The sequence below is a fragment of the Lethenteron reissneri genome, chromosome 17 (genome assembly GCF_015708825.2).
Source record: "Lethenteron reissneri isolate LAM-NWPU_2019-01 chromosome 17, ASM1570882v1, whole genome shotgun sequence".
Lineage (NCBI taxonomy): Eukaryota > Metazoa > Chordata > Hyperoartia > Petromyzontiformes > Petromyzontidae > Lethenteron > Lethenteron reissneri.
In genome coordinates, this window is record NC_083795.1 from 3,577,970 (window position 1) to 3,596,666 (window position 18,697).

General features: G+C 51.8%; 1 protein-coding gene across 2 annotated transcripts in view; it reads right to left on the reverse strand.

The window, feature by feature from the left end:
- The window catches only part of ATRN (attractin), a 305,667-nt gene that overhangs the window by 188,673 nt on the left and 98,297 nt on the right, over positions 1-18,697 (reverse strand). For both annotated transcript variants that reach the window (XM_061552847.1, XM_061552846.1), the window contains exons 4-10: positions 12,066-12,194; positions 10,916-11,112; positions 10,290-10,458; positions 9,422-9,512; positions 8,172-8,427; positions 4,875-5,058; positions 1,939-2,093 (exon numbers count right to left, since the gene is read on the reverse strand). In XM_061552847.1, the coding sequence (XP_061408831.1) occupies positions 1,939-2,093; positions 4,875-5,058; positions 8,172-8,427; positions 9,422-9,512; positions 10,290-10,458; positions 10,916-11,112; positions 12,066-12,194 (1,181 nt within the window). The remainder of the gene's footprint in view (positions 1-1,938; positions 2,094-4,874; positions 5,059-8,171; positions 8,428-9,421; positions 9,513-10,289; positions 10,459-10,915; positions 11,113-12,065; positions 12,195-18,697) is intronic.

The following is an 18,697-nucleotide window of genomic DNA, read 5'->3' on the forward strand; positions in this document are numbered from 1 at the left end:
ACGGAATGGCAAAAAGTAAACAGGTCACGGGGTTTTTTTTTTGTCGTTTACCGTTATCGTTGGTGAACGAATTAACTGCCATAAACACTTTCGTGCACTCTAAATGTACACGTCCAGCACTGCCAGTAGTCGTCAGGTGTAGCGGCACAGCACACACTGCGCCGTGTTTATGTTTTGTTGAAAACGATTATGAAAAGTGCACCAAAGCGGCCACTGCAGGGTTCTTTTTGTAGGACACACGAACTTAAACGTTATTAGAGAAGACAAGCACCGGGCTATTTATTCCAAGATTGCTAAAATGAGGATGATTCTGAAATGTTTAAGAGGGCTAAACATTTTTTTTTACTACGCTAGAGACTATGATGTGTAATGTCACTCGCCATCCATCAATCGCAAAGAATGCAAGTGCCTCCGATAAATACCCATCATGAATGATTAACCATACACCAGTCACCATCACTCAACATCTCTGCAGCCGTAAGAATGCACTGCGGCTTTTGATTGGACGGCTCAGTTTCAGAAGTGAATGCAAATCTACCTGAAGCATCGTCTGAATGCTGATGCCAAAACCAATCTTTAAAAATACCATTATGTCACGATACCGGCAAGTGTACACTTTAGAAATGCCCACAATGCATGTAAACTTAATAAATGAGCAAGTCATGCTTGACACTAAGGCCTTTTAAAATGTGATCACACAATTAAAAGGCCACAGCCTAAAATTACTTTATAATTACGTCTTAGCTCATTACTTCTTAAAGCTCTAAACACCAATTTAAATTATACTGCATTGATGAACTCCAACAACCTATGAAATTACGGTTTTATACACACTTCTTTAATTTTTTTTATGAAAAGTGTATAATTTATGAATACTTGATTTTCTAGTGTGGTTTATATGGAATCTATGGTGAAGTAAGGATTCCTCTGCATGCATTCTTATAGGTCTTTGTGAAATATTCTCATGGTTATTGATAACCATAATCACATCTGCTAAACGGGGACACATATGACAGCTCTCCAGGGATAGCGCAAGTTTTAGAATCCACCGAGGGTGATTTCGAGGCCCATTAAGCTGCTCTAAGAAGCTCTTTCGAACAAATACAAGAGCGTGTAAATGCAACACTATTGAGACTTGCAAAGTGTCTGCACACTGTGGGATTATTTTCTTGTTTAGACTCTAGACAGAAGAGGTTAGGTCAATCATAGCAAGAGGGGAAAAACATGTCTTGAGCCTGGACTTGAACAGGGGGCAGGGAGTTTGCAGCATGACGAGCTGGGGAAATTAAGTTCCGGACTATGGGGACAGCGCCGGAGAATGAATGACCCTCCCAATGAGTGAAGGCTGCCTCGTGGCTTTCGACAAAGCGTTCTTTGGTTGTTGGAGCGAAGAGTCCGTGGAGTGAGACCAGCAGGAACGGTAGCGGATGAGATGGTAGCGGATGGTAGCAGATGGTAGCGGATGGTAGCGGATGAGATGGTAGCGGATGGTAGCGGATGGTAGCGGATGGTAGCGGATGAGATGGTAGCGGATGGTAGTGGATGAGATGGAGCCAATCGACGAGGCTTGCAATGAAAAGTGGCCAGGATGGGTAGACAAGAGAGGAATACGTTTGGTGGGCATATGAATCGAGGATGAAAGCAAGATTTTTTTGAGGCTGGAAACGATTAAAGCGATGTTGTTTATAGTGGAGTGTTTAAGCCCCGGAAGTGCTCAAGTATCATTGGCTCTCACTGGCGCTCCATTACAGCAAATTTTATTTTTGTCTCTTTCCTGGCCAATGCTTTGGGGGCTGCCAGCGAGTCTGAAACGAGCGACTAAACACAACATAAATAACAAACATCGGTCACGGACCCCACGCCAACGCCTGCGGAATTTGCGGAAGGTGCGCACGCAGGTGGGGGGGGGGGCGGGGAGGCGGGGAAGGAGGCACCGACCGATGTCGTAGGCCATGAAGTCGGCGGAGAAGCACTTGGCGCCAGTGCTGACGGACGTGTCGTTGTGCGTGTTGCCGCCGTACACCAACATGGTGCCGCTGATGATCACCGCCGAGTGCAGGTAGCGGCAGAGGCCGCTGCTCGTGAGGATGGTCCTGCGTGCGGGGGGCGAGGAAGGCATCGCGAGACTCAACACCGGCGCGCAGGAGGTGGCTAAAACGGCAACGAGCCCCTACGGACGCCGTCGCGGGTCGTGCCGCTTTTGAGCGGTCATTTTGTAGCCAGGTCGCTTCTGAAAAATTAACTAATTGCTCAAGTGGGCTTTACCTCTTCTTGGTTCTTTCGGTAAAGTCACGTGACTTTACCGAAAGAGCCAAGAAGATGAATCCCTGCAGTCACGAAAGCTTTAAATGGGCTTTACCTGGCAAAATGTAGTACTATATTTACCCAAGAATGTCAGTGTGTAACGCGCATGACGTCACTCCACATAGACCAGCTTCCCTCATTGATAATCATTATAAGGTGACGTCCTCCAAATGGACAAGCCCCCTCCATTAATAATAGTTAGCGGGTGACGTCACTCCACATGGGGGGGCGAGGCGCCTCCTCCCCCCTCCTCAGCGTCAACTTACAACCCTCACGCGATCTCCGTAGCGCTGTTGAGGCATGGAAGTAGAAAGGACGTCATGATGAACAAGGGATTATAACCTTTAAATGAATTAAGTCTGTGTCACCGCAGCCTCACAAACTGCACACGAATGAATGCAATGAATATCCCGTCCCGATCTGCTTTTCACTTGCAAGTTTCAGATTTACTACAATACACCCGTCCTTGGACGGGCAAAAGGCTAGTAAAAAATAGTTTCGTTTTAGTTTATTTCTTTTTACGAATTTGCTTACATGGCCTAGACTTTGCACTCCCTATCGTGTTTTTGCATTGTTTGTTGTTGTCACTTGATGACCTCGCGCCCCCACTGGACATCTGTGCTTCATAGCTCATAGCTCGTCGGATTTCTCCTCGACGAATAACAGATTCCGATTCTGGCGTCCGAAGTTCCACTCCGCGTGCTGGGGAGCTTCTGCAGGAACACTTCCCGGCACACGTGACGGTGTCTCCGCGATTTTGCGGCGCGTGCCCGGTCTGAGCTTATTCGCAAAAAACGGCAAGCGCAGCGGAACGTCGGGGACATCGTGCCGAAGAAGCTCCCAGCAGGCGAGGAGAAACGACGGACATGCCGAACGGCACACGGCACAACCCGAAAAACATTACGGAGCTGTACAGCAGACCCACAGTGGTAGTAGATATGCTGACGCTAATCAGCAGCTTTAGACCAGGCTCTGATTCATGGGCTGGCAGGAACCAGTTTATAGAGCGAAACGGCCGCATCAGCAGAACTCAACAGAAATGTTCTCTCTTGCAGAGGGAAAGTACCTCTCCTCTACCCTGAGTGTTTTCAAATTAGCGGGGCACCTGTGTCTGCTTCAGCTCTGATTTGGAAATGACATTCATCAATCCCTGTACACGAGTACGCCCCGCTCATTTATTATCTTACCACAAGCACTGTGGGCATTTTACAGTATACGCTTGGTCACGCAGCAAAGTGGGAGTTTTTAATTATTAACACCGAGCAGTTTCAATGGGAAGAATATATAAGAAGAACATTTTCGGGCAATTGCCCCTCCTTCATATCCTGTGAAGAAGAAGGAGCCATTGCCCCTTCCAAGACAGTGTTATTGATAAATGTTTCGATTTTTTTTTGCAATTTATGTTTTGTGTAGCACTACCCATGCAGTATCACCAAATAATCTCTTCAACACCGAGGGTGGTGACACTCAATGTTTTCCATTCTGTGAAAATAATATTACTTCTATTATTCCTACACGTACACAGACACATTTGCGCACGAGCATTTATATCACGCGCCTTCATTACCGCCCGTGTTCGGAAACGCGATGCGTGAAACCTTCTAAACCGCTCGCGAACGCAGGGCACGTATGCGTGCGACGTCCCGCCACGGGAAGAGATGCAGAGCGAGATTTCAACTGCAGCTCACGACTGTCGCCACCAGGCGGAGCCCAACAGGGGCATGAGACGCGATTAGCCGGGACAGCGACGGTGCGGCGGGGACTTACCGCGCGAGTGCCAAATTTATTTTCTTCCTTCCGTTTTTTTTTCGGGTCGCGCCCGCGTGTCGTTTGGCACAAAGCCCTCTAAGTTCCGCTCCGCACGTGCGAAAATTTTAATTTTGAGGATCTGACTCACTCCTTCGATGAAATTAATCTAGATTGAAAACTCTTTTCTTAAGAACTGCTTTTAGTATTTAGTTTGTTGCCCTGACCCCCCGCAGCTCCGATTAGCACGGATCGCTACAAACGGTGCGAAAGTTCAATATACAAATATACAAATATCACCGCCTGCTGCTGGTGTTAAACTATACGATTAAACTAATAAAAATGTTTCGATGTGTGGCCCACTGAGCTATATAGCTCTTTTTCAGAAACGACCGCGCCACAAATGATAGCTCAACCAAGTGGCTTATCCTGTGGAAATTTCTAGCAGCCAAATTCTCTAAACGCACGTGTGGAGGAAAAAACTGGAGAAAAATCCGCAAGACCACGGGAAGTGAGACATGCAAACTCCAAATATACAGGCGTCAAAGGGTCAGGATCGACCTCCTGCATACCAAGCGAGGTAATTAACATCACCACCGCAGCGACCCAACTAGCGATGATGGCGCACGATGGCCTGCGAAAACGACTGGACGTCTGTGAAAAAAAGAGCTTTGTAGCCAATAGGATTCTTCCAGTGTAAACAAAGATTCCGATTCCGAAAAATATCCTCATCTACACACAGCGCAACCGGTGAGAATGCTACGCAGTGGGGCGAGGCTCGTTTTTCCTCGGCTGCGCCATGCGGCGGCGCCACGCGGACTCACCATGTGCGCGTGTTGACGTCGAAGCGGTACAGGTCGTCCGTCAGGCTGTTGCGGTTCATGCTGAAGGCCTTGAAGCCGCCGTGCACGAACACGGCCCGGCCGAGGGAGTCGTACACGCTGCTCTGGCCATAGCCCCCCAGCACCAGCGCCCCGTTGGTGTCGGGGATGCGCCACGAGTTCGTTTCTGTCGGGTCACACGGAGGAGGAGGGGACGGGGGTTGCACTTTAATCGCACGTTGCGCGCAAGCGGGCCACCGACCCGCGTGGACGCCTGAAGAACGCACGTTCTTCAGGTCGGGCGTGGTGCTGGCCACCCACCCCCTCGTGTACCGTTCCGGCCTTCATAGGTGCTCGTTAACAGCACTTGCCCCTACAGTCTGTTAAGGCTATACAGGGGATCTTTATCTTTGTTGTATATCCAAGCGGTAGCGTAACGGTTAGCTCTCTGCTCTATGAACCCGACGACGCGAGTTCGATTCCCACTCACAACCAACACCGGTGACAATTATCTGAAACTGGTCCTGAGCCTCCTCCCCTAGGTCGACTCGGCCTCAAATGAGTACCTGGATTGGTGTGTAAACATCGCCACGAGGGAGACAAAGGCGGCCGGGCGTGGTGCTGGCCACCCACCCCTTCGTGTGCCGTGCCGGCCTTCATAGGTGCTCGCTAACAGCACTTGCCGCAACAATCTGTTAAGACTACATGGGGGATCTTTGCATGTCCAAAGCCCTTTGTCGATGTACTGCTGAATGAAGCCTCCCCACACACCGTGTAAGCTCTGGGGGCTGTTTGACCATTACTAATTTAATTTGTTTTTACATACTTGCACACATGTACTTATACACAATCGTTAATTTACAATATGCGTGTGTGTATAGGAGGGGTGGCCAAAGTTCTTGAGACTATGATCCACGTGCGAAAATCTTCATACGACCGAGAACCACAATATGCAAAGCAGGGTAGTCACGTGTTGGTGGTCACGTGTGGGTGGGTCAGGCGTGGGTGGTCGCGTGTGGGTGGTCAGGTGTGGGTGGTCAGGTGTGGGTGGTCGCGTGTGGGTGGTCAGGTGTGGGTGGTCGCGTGTGGGTGGTCGCGTGTGGGTGGTCGCGTGTGGGTGGTCAGGTGTGGGTGGTCGCGTGTGGGTGGTCGCTTGTGGGTGGTCGCGTGTGGGTGGTCGCGTGTGGGTGGTCAGGTGTGGGTGATCAGGTGTGGGTGGTCACGTGTGGGTGGTCGCGTGTGGGTGGTCAGGTGTGGGTGGTCAGGTGTGGGTGGTCAGGTGTGGGTGGTCAGGTGTGGGTGGTCACGTGTGGGTGGTCAGGTGTGGGTGGTCAGGTGTGGGTGGTCAGGTGTGGGTGGTCGCGTGTGGGTGGTCGCGTGTGGGTGGTCAGGTGTGGGTGGTCGCGTGTGGGTGGTCAGGTGTGGGTGGTCAGGTGTGGGTGGTCGCGTGTGGGTGGTCAGGTGTGGGTGGTCAGGTGTGGGTGGTCGCGTGTGGGTGGTCGCGTGTGGGTGGTCGCGTGTGGGTGGTCAGGTGTGGGTGGTCGCGTGTGGGTGGTCGCTTGTGGGTGGTCGCGTGTGGGTGGTCGCGTGTGGGTGGTCAGGTGTGGGTGATCAGGTGTGGGTGGTCACGTGTGGGTGGTCGCGTGTGGGTGGTCAGGTGTGGGTGGTCAGGTGTGGGTGGTCAGGTGTGGGTGGTCAGGTGTGGGTGGTCACGTGTGGGTGGTCAGGTGTGGGTGGTCGCGTGTGGGTGGTCAGGTGTGGGTGGTCGCGTGTGGGTGGTCGCATGTGGGTGGTCGCGTGTGGGTGGTCAGGTGTGGGTGGTCAGGTGTGGGGGGTCGCGTGTGGGTGGTCGCGTGTGGGTGGTCAGGTGTGGGTGGTCAGGTGTGGGTGGTCAGGTGTGGGTGGTCACGTGTGGGTGTCAGGTGTGGGTGGTCGCGTGTGGGTGGTCAGGTGTGGGTGGTCGCGTGTGGGTGGTCGCATGTGGGTGGTCGCGTGTGGGTGGTCAGTGTGGGTGGTCAGGTGTGGGTGGTCGCGTGTGGGTGTCGCGTGTGGGTGGTCGCGTGAGGGTGGTCGCTGTGGGTGGTCGCGTGTGGGTGGTCAGGTGTGGGTGGTCGCATGTGGGTGGTCGCGTGTGGTGGTCGCGTGAGGGTGGTCGCATGTGGGTGGTCGCGTGTGGGTGGTCGAGTGTGGGTGGTCGCGTGTGGGTGGTCGCCGTGTGGGTGGTCGCGTGAGGGTGGTCGATGTGGGTGGTCGCGTGTGGGTGGTCGCGTGTGGGTGTCGAGTTGGGTGGTCGCGTGTGGGTGGTCGCGTGTGGGTTGGTCAGTGTGGTGGGTGCGCTGTGGGTGGTCGCGTGTGGGTGGTCACGTGTGGTGTCGCAGTGGGTGGGTCAGGTGGGTGGTCGCGTGTGGGTGTCAGGTGGGTGGTCGCGTGGGTGGTCATGTGGGTGGTCGCGTGTGGGTGGTCAGGTGTGGGTGGTCGCGTGTGGGTGGTCGCGTGTGGGTGGTCGCGTGTGGGTGGTCAGGTGTGGGTGGTCAGGTGTGGGTGGTCAGGTGTGGGTGGTCGCGTGTGGTGTGGTCAGGGTGGGGTGGTCACGTGTGGGTGGTCACGTGTGGGTGGTCGCGTGTGGGTGGTCAGGTGTGGGTGGTCGCGTGTGGGTGGTCAGGTTGTGGGTGGTCAGGTGTGGGTGGTCAGGTGGGGTGGTCGCGTGTGGGTGGTCAGGTGTGGGTGGTCAGGTGTGGGTGGTAGCGTGTGGGTGGTCAGGTGTGGGTGGTCAGGTGTGGGTGGTCAGCATGGGTGGTCGCGTGTGGGTGGTCAGGTGTGGGTGGTCGCGTGTGGTTGGTCCAGGTGTGGGTGGTCAGGTGTGGGTGGTCGCGTGTGGGTGGTCGCCGTGTGGGTGGTCGCGTGTGGGTGGTCACAATTGGGTGGTCAGGCGTGTGGGTGGTCGCGTGTGGGTGGTCGCCTGTGGGTGGTCGCGTGTGGGTGGTCGCGTGTGGGTGGTCGCGTGTGGGTGGTCGCGTGTGGGTGGTCGCGTGTGGGTGGTCAGGGGTGTGGGTGGTCGCGTGTGGGTGGTCGCGTGTGGGTGGTCGCGTGTGGGTGGTCGCGTGTGGGTGGTCGCGTGTGGGTGGTCAGGGGTGTGGGTGGTCACGCATTCAGTTGCACTTGCACTAGTTGGCCGCAGAGGTTTGAATTAAGAAATCTGTGGGAGTGGCCCGGGAGTACTCATTGCCTCTGGCCCTGCCCCCCCCAGCCTCCCCCACATTTGACGTACACCACCAACAACAAACGAACGGGCAAGCTTACTGATGTTGTACTCCTGGACCTTGCTCAGGTACCCGTAGGTGGGATTGTGCCCAAAGAACACGAACATGACGACCTCGCCGGTGTCCAGCGTGGCCACGTGCGCCGAGTGGCCCACGGCGGCGAACTGGCCGCGCGGGGTGCCGGGCGAGGGCACCTGGTGGGACCACGTCTGGTTCGGCACGTGGAACACCCACAACTCGTCCGTCACGCTGCCGCCCGGCGTCTCGATCTTGCCGCCGTACATGTACAAGTTGTCCTGCGGGGAAAGGGGGGCATCGGCGACAAGGAACGGCAGGTCAGGGGGCGGGTTGCAGGCCCGACGCTTGGCACGGCCAGTCCGGCCGCGCACAGACAGTTCTTGGGAAACATGCTTTCAGTTTTTGTTTGGTTTACCAGCCCAAACGAAAGTGCACTCAGACTTGTTAGCGAACCACATTTTGCGCACATTATTAAATCGGCCATTATTATCATTAATGGGAAAATTTAAAAAACTGCTTTCCAGGTGAACATTCGAGCCATTATTAAACACTGCAGATGTTTTCTTTATTTAGCCTGATTAGTTTCTGTACTCTCTGAAGATGCAAATAGATATGTTTTTGTTGTGGATAGAAAACAAATCTTACTTAGTGGTTTCATATGCAACAAAACTAATTTCAAAGCTTTGAGTCTGTGGCTGATTAAATGCACACATATCTGTGATAAATCCTTTGGAGCGGGAAGCAAGCAATTTATCTATAGACCATTGTAACCTCCGTTATCTACTCTGGCATGGGATTCAGGTACTTCATTAAAGAAGCCTTATTGGAATAGAACTGTTAAAATATGCAGCTTCAGACCAGATCCAGTAAAAGAGACACCTTGAATATTTAACAAAATTGAATTGCACTCAGAAGTCATCCCAAATGCCAATCGGGTAAGGGGTTCCAGGACAGAATTAATGATTAATGGACTTGTAAGAGAGACTCGGAGGTAGAGCTCTCAGCACTGAGAAGGAACTTCTAAATCCAATCACGTCTACCTGCTGCGGTGTAGCTGCTCCGGAGCTCGCCTTAAAGTTGAGCAGCCTGCACAATTACCAGCGAATGGCTCCTTTCATTCTGCACTGGCTCCTTTCATTCTGCACCGGCTCCTTTCATTCTGCACCGCTTGCCACCAACGCAACTCACCGAATCTGGCCGGGCCACTTTTTTGCTTTCAACGCATTCGCCAACCGCTACAACGCACTTCGAAATGCACTGGACGACACTTACCCCGTGCAGAGAGAGGGAATGGCCGTAGCGCGGATAAAATGGGATTTCGATGCGCTTCAGTGCTGGCCACGTGTTCGTCTTCAAATCATAACTGCACGGAAACCACATTACACATTGTTAATTCGAGGGCCACCCCTCGCACCGAAGACAAAGACACAGATCCCCTGTATAGCCGCAACAGACTGTTGGGTCAACTGCTGCTAGCGAGCCCTTATGAAGGACGGCACAGCACACAATGGGGTGGGTGGCCAGCACCACACCCGGGTGGCTTTGTCTACCCAGTGGTGATGTTTACACACCGCACCAGGTACTCATTTGAGGCCGAGTCGACCTAGTAGAGGCCCAGAACCAGTTCAGATAATCGTCACTGGTGTTGGCCGTGAGCAGGAATCGAACTTGGGTCGCCGGGTTCATCGCGTACCATGCTGACCGCCGCTCCCATAACCCCCCCTCGCACCACGTCATCATCGAATGTACCTGCCAGTTGCGAGACGTTAGCGAACAGCACTCGTGACCTGCGCAAGTATTACCGTGTTCCACTGACTTAATAAGCTCCTCGGGTCTCTACCCCAAGAGGATCAACAGTGAGAAGGCACAATACACGGCCACTGCCACTCTATAACATAAAGCCTCTGAGCCACCAGTCATTACCAGGCAGCTGTGGCTTTGTAGAGAAGGAAGCTCTCGCTCCATCTGTAACAATCGCACTCTGGCCCTGCCCCGAGTGTTCAGCGACCTCTGCCTAACTCTCTCTTAAAAGCCTGCCGGTGAAATAGAAGTAGTGCGTTCAGCGGAGGGGGAGAAAGAAAGAAAAATAAGTAAATGGAAATTCGGTTTCAAGAGCACTCGACCCAGTCGGATGGCTCACCTGAGCACCATGGGGAAGCCCGAGTAGTTGAACGCGTAGCCACCCACGATCCACATGCTGCCATTGTGCACAACGGCCTTGTGCGATGCTCGCGCGATACCCGAATACTCGTCGTCCAAGAGCATCCAGTACGACTCGTTGGCGGGCACCGTCACCGAGCAGTCGGGTCCTGCGCAAAGTGGACGCGGGGGGCACACCGTGTACGTGCGTGCACAAAGACAAAGATGTCCCCCGTGTAGCCTTAACAGACTGCGGGGAAAGTGCTGTTGGCGAGTAGCACCGATGAAGGCCGGCACCGGCACACGAAGGGGGCGGTGTGACAAACCCAAAACTGACCAATAAATTGTTGAATTGCTCTAGCCCATCAAAAACTAAGTTCGAATTTCCTCACCTCGGTAACTTACTGTCAGGGATACTACATAGACAGACGCAAGATAACACTTACATAGAAATATCTCCAAAACACTACAAAAAGAGGTGAGGTAGGCATGGGTGGCGAGGGTGGCGAGGGTGAGGAGGGTGGCGAGGGTGGCGAAGGTGGCGAGGGTGGCGAGGGTGGCGAGGGTGGCAAGGGTGGCGAGGGAGGCGAGGGTGGTGAGGGAGACAAGGAAGGCGAGGAGCTGTACCCTGCCAGCTGCTGTTGCACATGCAGCACTTCTTGCCCGGCAGGTCGCAGAATCCGCGCACGGGGCTGCCGCAGTTGTCGCCGCAGTAGGGGACGTCGCACGCTCCGCCCTTCCAGAACTCGTCGCACACGCAGTGCGCGCCGCCCGAACTGTTGCAGCGCCCGTGCCCCGAGCAGTTGTTTGGGCACGAGTTAAAGCTGTGCAGCAGGCGGAGAGACGTCAGAGGCACCGATTAAGTACCACTCCACGGGCGTCAAAGAGTTCAAGGCCGTATTCTTAATCGTGGCCCGGCTCAGGCTTGGCTCTGGCTGGCTCAAAGCCACACTAATCTCGGCTCCGAGCACGGTCCCAGCCGTATGCTCAGAATTTCCCGCGAGCCGAGCCCGAGCCGAGCCACTCGTGCGACTTTGAAAAGCAACCGAAGAGGCTCAAGCCAGAGCTGAGCCACGTGAGAGGCCAAGCCAGACGCCAAGCCAGAGGTGAGCCGCGATGAGGAACACAGCTGATAAACGTCTCCCCGACGCAGCCCTGATTAAAATTCATCTTTCAACTTCACTCGGGTTGTTACTGCGTGTGTGGCTGCCAACGCCGGCTTAAGTTGCCCTCCTTCCACCCAGTTTCCATAGACCATGAAGGCAAACAATGACTTACGAGTGGCAATGTAACTCGAGTGGGCACAGGGTGGGATGCTCATAATTGGTGGCGACGAGCAGATGGATTTGGATATTCCGCATTGTTATACGGCAGTCTATCCGTAGGGATGCCTGCAAATGTGCAGCCCGTTTTGGCAAATCCACTGAGAGATGAGGGCATCACCATGCCTTGCAGATCGTAGGGGATATACCATCATACTTCACCACGCTGGTCAGTGCGGGTCGGTGAATAACAATGGATTTTGCTGTACTGCCCTCTACCGCCCACAGTGCCACTGCCCTCTACTGCCCACAATGCCAACTACACTTGTATTTTTGTGCATCATTGCCACGAAATCCAAGCACTTTGCGGGACTGCTCACGAGGTACTCTGCAAAGCCAAATACAACTGTGGGGAGAATGGCCACGATGACCAGCGTCGTAGAAATCCCCTGCGTGGACGCACACCCCCCCAGCCCCAACCACGTACACCCTCCAGCACGCTGGTGCCGCGTTACCTGTACGAGATGTTGAATCCCGTTAGGTTGTAGGCCGCGTCGCTGAAGAAATGAAGAAAGGCGCTTCCGGAGCGCGCCACCACCTCGGGGATGCTCTCGTTGACCCGGTTCTCCGGCACGATGAGTCCACTGTGGGCACGCAAATAAAGAGGACGGACACGTCAGCGGCAGTCGTCGGGTGTCGCAGTACGAACGGCTGATCGCTTCTGCGAGGAGCCCGTGAGAAAGGCTGGCTCAATTCCTCCTTCTCCCCCGAGTCATTCATATAACTAACGAACAATCGACAAACGAACTTTCAGAGATACGAGCAAAACCTGTCCCGTATGTCCAGTTTCCTGTTCCAGACCGACAGTCGTAAGCTCAACCGTAGCGCAATAGATGGCGGTGGTGGCATCTACATCGAAAGGAGATGATACTACTTTATAAAGCCATTCCACGTGTTTAGTCTACATTGCCGTGCAGCATGTTTGGAATCGACAGGAGTAACGTTGAACAAATCGACTTACGAACAGACTTCTGGAACCTAACTCGTTCGTAAGTAAAGGAGTCCCTGTAATAATATGGAGTATTTTCAAAACCTTTCATACTCGGCGACATACGTAGGTATAGACACATGGGTATCAGATTAAAAAAATCCTTCAAAATATGTTCGAGATGTTGTGACCTGCAGTTGCATTCATTCATCGATTCCGTTTCCTTGAAGATGCCCATGAATGAACTTATCCCTGTAAAGTGATTCACTGATACGAATTTAATCTTTGTTGGAAGTCATGTTAAATTATTCCCCCACAGTTTGTATAAAGTGTCAAGCTTAAGATAAGAGTACCAATATGAGGCCCTTTGAAGTGTGATGCATCACCCACCGTGTTCACCTCAACATTAACGTCAACTTATCACACATTACGTAAAGACAAAATGAAAACCATGATGCAAGAAAGCAGTGTTTTGACAGCATAGACTCAAACATGTTTTTTATTCCAATAGGCCTTTAAATCAGACAGTGATCTCCAGGTCAAGGATATTATAATTCATCAAAAAAAACCAGTTTTAAAGATTAAGAGTCCAATATGAACAGTGTTTAAGTGAGACAGAGAGACTCTCTGCGACCAGCCAAGACGCGCGCCAGGTGCTTTAGCCGTAAAATATGAAAGGCTTGTTGGACATACGGACTCAAAACAAAGTGACACAATCCTCCCTCCCGTGTCTACGATGGGCAGATGAGACGGAGCTCGCTGCTCTGCGCCACAGATTAGGGGTTGTTTTGACAGTTGGTCAAAACCACCTCCTCCTACAGACGCGGAAACACCAAGGCTCGCTCCAGCTCAATGTATTTTCTTTTTTACTTTATTTTAAACCAGCAACAGCACAACGTAATGAAAACGTCTCACCGAGTTCCGTGTCGATATTCTGGGAGGATGTAGATTTTTTTAGGCTAAGCCAGGAAAACCCAAATTGCATTGTCACGACGAATCGGTGGAATGGAACAACCGCCAATCAACCACTACCCACGTTTCCCAAGCGATATTTTGATAGGGTGCCACAGTGGCGAAGAAATGTTATCTCCCTCGCCTGGTACGCAGGAGGTCGTGGATTCAATCCCGACCCCGATGCCTTTTGTATGTTTGGAGTTCACGTGTTCTCTCTCCCGTGGTGGTCGAAAAAAAATTCAAAAGAAGAAAAATTATGGAACTCACTTCCACGTTGCACCCAAGACAAATATTTCTTTAATTACAAACCAATTTCTATTTAACACAGCCAAAAGTAGCAGATTGATTGTGTGGTCGTCAATGATGCTTATGATATGCGTAAGAGCAGACTGGACACATGCTACGAATTAATGGTCTCAGCTCGTGCGCACATAAAATGCACGTGCAGTCACTCAATCTTTTCCGTCTCTCCTTACGCTCAATCACTGGAACAAACTCCACCTCCACATTAAACAGTCACATTCGCTCGCTCGTTTCCATTCCGCACCCAAAACTCACTAATCGTTCCCGAGCTCACCCCACGACTACGTAATCTTCCCCCTCATAACTGCCACCGTCACTTTTCCCTCCTCATATTCTCATATAGCTTTCACTCAGTCCCCTTTCACGCAATACATTCATCATCATTGACGGTCATCAACTTTCACCAAATTCACGCATCACAGATTTGCCCCCTCCCCCCCCACCCCGTTGTTTCTTCTCATCTACTTAATTGGTCTCATCTCCACCATTACATTCCTACGTTGTACCGTTCGTAATCCCTCGTAAAGCGCCTTGGTCGAGGCGCTATATAAATTCCTTTAAGACAAGACCAGACCACCCTCCCGTGTCCACCTCAGATGCAGGCATCAGAGAAGCCAGGAGGGGGCCCTCTCAGAGAGGGCTTTAGCTCTGTGCCACACCCATCCAGCAGAGGGCAGCAACGCGCCGCAAACCCTGAAACAACTTCGCTCTTGCTCAGGGGACGGGGAGGGAGTGCAAGAGACTGCAGCGCCAACATTGCATCTTGAAAATTAAAAAAACAACCCATAGCGGTCGCGGCAGCAGCAGCAACGCCACTCCGCTTGCACACACAAGGCGGCTTACACACGACTGCAGCTATCAGCGGGTGGTTAATTCGGCTGCGACGCAACGCACGTGCGTGAATGACAAAAAGGCCGTCCGCGGGGGTCTGCCCGCGCCACAAGCGTGGAGCCGGCGGCAGGGGGGGGGGGTGCCAGAGGGCTTTAGCGGTCCGCTGATGGGACACGGTGTTCCAGGGGACGCCGTGCAGCCACAACGCAGGCGCTGCGGTCGTCTTGGGTTTGTTTTTTCTTGTTATTTGCCTTCGGCGCGCGAGCTCTCGCGCCTCCGTTTGGCTGGCAGCAAGGACGTTGGGGGCAGCGGAGCCTCGTCGCTTCCTCTCCTCCCTCTCTCCTTTAACGCAACAGAGGCTGCAAAAGGCAGCTAGCTGTTACGAAATTAGGAGGAAAGCAGCGCCATCAGCGAGCAAACACGGCACGACTGGCGGGCGTAATGGTGCGTGACTTTGCGTGCCGTTTGCATCAACACAATCGGCGGCGTTTGGTTTAGGCAGACGAATCTGACGTTTAATTATGAACACAGTTGGGTCAATTAGCACGCGGGTTTCCCGAACGAGAAGGCCCACTTCATTTGTGGCCAAGCAAGATTCAAAGAGAGCGTTTAAAAAAAAACACGTTTCAATCGTTTTTTTGTTTGGGTTCGCCAAACATCTGACATGTCCCTCGGAATTCGTTTGGAAGATTAAAAGGATGATAGCGACCGGCAGCCAACAAAAGTCAACCAAGTTCAAAATAAATGAACTATATATTATACAGTAATACCCCTGATGTACGTATCACCCATTTACGTCATTTCACAAATAAGTCCATCACTTTAATAAAAATACCACTTCCCCATTTGCTTCCCATCCTCGTTACCCGTCGCCTCCCAGCCTTCGCCCTCCACACCTACCTACCCTGCACACCTACCTACCCCGCACACCTACCTTCCCGCACCTACCTACCCTGCACCCCTACCTACCCTGCACACCTACCTACCCTGCACACCTACCTACCCTGCACACCTACCTACCCTGCAAACTCGCTTGTGATTTACGTAGTTTCGATTTTCGTCGTCGCACCTTTCATTCGGGAAGGCATCGCCGACGTAAAAGCGGGGCAAGCACGACAGCGCTGGGGTAGAAATGCAGCGCAGCAGTGGCCGGTGCATTGCGCTACGAACCTGGTGACCACCCGGAGCCCCCACTCCACCCACCCACACAGACCAGTGCAACCAAAAATGACAAGACCCTATTTTTTACTTATTTTTTCGAATTCGGTAAAAAATAAATAAATGCACACTTCAAGAGCCGCAATTCCACGTGAATACGAGACAGCGGTGATCCCTAATAAATAACCGTCACGTAGCGAGAGTCCTTCAAAGAATCGCACGCGGCTCCGTAGCCGCGGGTTGCCGAGCCCTGGACCGGCGCCCGGCGAAATATGGTCCAAAGACTCCCTTGACCGCGACGTGGCAATTGAGAGGCCTTCTCCATCGCGGCAGAGGATTTACAAAAGGGGCTTTAAAGCATTTAGCGGCGTTAATGACGGTGTAGACTACATGACACGTGGACCAGGGTGTTTATTGGCAATGCGGTAAGGAAGCACAAAACGCTGCCCAGCAATAAAACGACAGGTCTGTGCATTTTAAAGTTTGGTCACTGCTTGGTGTACGCGGAGCGCTTTCGGGACGTGTGCCTGGCTCTTATTCGAGGCCTCAATCTTACGATGCAACAATCGGGCACCGAGGTTTGGACAGCCATAAACTTAAAATGGAATTTTCCTTGACCTTCAACTTTATTCTTAATAGACCAGAACTATGATCCCGATAATATTATTCTGGGCAGACGCCACGACAAAAACATTATATATAAACTGAAATCTGAAATAAGACAAAGTTAACCACCAGATGGAGTACTCACGTGCACACAAAATCACACTGCAACATTTCAACGCGTCAACTTGGCGACAAGATAAAATGTTTCTGAAAAGTTACATAAGGAACTGTGAGAAGAGTGCATTCCCTGCCTCGCATCAATCACCTCTTGCATAAGCATGGCACCGAAAGTCGCCTTGAGGCAGCGCATAGTTCTACTATTCAACAGAATAGACGGAAAATGAACGGAGAATGAATCAAGGACATAGGAGGACGGCATACACACAAAGCCCTTTGCTTTTCGAATGCATCTTTCCATCGAGCTCGCATACATACACACACAAATGGGGGTTGTTTGGTACGCCAAGGTAAAATGCATCGAGTATTGTACATAAACAAAATCAGAATGGAATTATAGAATTAATGCGTTTATAAATTTATACCAGTAATCCACAGGGCCTCTGGCCGGAGCAGTGAGCTGCATACATGCACATATTTGCTTTGTATTGCACGATTATTTTTCAAATGACTGTGAACCTTGGATTGAAGGCCAGGAGGTGAGGACCCATGAGGTCAAAGCTGAGGCCAAGGCACAGGAGGAGCCTTTGAGGTCTATGCCAGTGTCAAGGCCGGATCCTCTAAGCCGGCTGATTCGTGACAGTTAGAAAAGCTTGCGTTGGAGTAATGACACTGAAGCAAAACTCGTAACCATCTAATAAACCGCCTAACGCAACATTACACTTTTAAACACTCAAGTCCTCGAAGTCCCTTCGATCCAAGACAGCCCAAGGCTGCAGACTGTGGCCCAGTAGACTCGAGACTTGTAACTGGAGGGCTTGCGTCACCTCAGTACAGAGGCGAATGGGTCCAGAAAGTAACCTGCAGTGTAAAGCCATGTCACATACTCAAATTTCAACGTAAAAAGTTGACACCCGCCCGTCGAACCATCTTAATTCATTACTTTAAACAAAACAGTGCGTCCAGCTTGCCTGAGCCTGCTGGACATAGTTTCCACCCAGCTCCCAGAAAAAAAAATAGATAAATACGTGTCATGTTTTAATGCCGAGCCAGAGGAAGAATACAAAAAGGCAATAAATTATACATTTAATAGCGCACGTGCCACGATTTGGCAGCCTTGGTTTTCCAAGGGTTGGGCTCAGGAGACAGCTGTCAAAGAGTAGCGGGGTGCCACAATGCAGCAAAGGCACAATCCGACGTAGCGCAAAACGTCGGCTCGCACACACGCACACACGCACGCACGCACACACACACACGCACATCGCCCTGCGACCAAGTGCTGGTGCGACGGAATATGGCATACTCTTTGGTTCTTTCGGTAAAATCACGTAGGTAGAAAAAATAATAGACCACGACGTTTCGACCGCAACGCAAGCAATCGTCGTCAGGCACCTACGTGACTTTACCGAAAGAACCAAAGAGTATGGATTCCTGCCGTCACGAAAGCTTCAAATCAAGAAGGAATATGGCTTGTGCCAAGGTCATGCAGCACAATAACATTTGACAAGGCTACGTTTTTGTTCTCTCTCTCTCTCTTTTGTCCATGTTCACCCCCCACAAAGACAACTGATCTCCACCGGTTAGCAAAGCTGTGATTAGCTGCAATACTGAAGGCTTAAACGTGCTCGTGCGCTGACCAGAGCCGCCATGTGGCATCTGCAGTTGGGCGTGTTTTGCAGTGCGCTGCTGCAATGGACGTCGTTTGCAAATTGAGATGTGGAGCAAATGAAGAGGCCCAATATTGGTAGTCTAGGCAACATTGCGAGATTCATTCCACAGTGATGTTTTTTATGCTAAATAACCATGGCATTATGCAAGCTCACGAAACGATGTTTTTAACCATGTTCAAGTGGGAAACCTTCAACCCTTTTCCTGACATAGGTTGACGTGAGGTGCACATGCCAAGTCACAACGAGTAACGATTCACAAGGATTAATTTTATACGATAAATGAACCTCATGACGATACCCCGGCTCTCGCGTAATGTCCGTGATGCAGCCATTTTTAGTCTGTTGATGGTCGGCGATGCGGCAATCGACTCGTCTCGACGAGCCGTACACGATGCACCACCACGGTGCGTACGTGCGTTCAGGGTTTCAGCGCAATCGTCCTCTCTGCGTTTCGACATCGCGGAGTAGCACCGATTTCGGATTGATCGGTACCCCAGTCGCGGAGTTAAGTAACACTCCT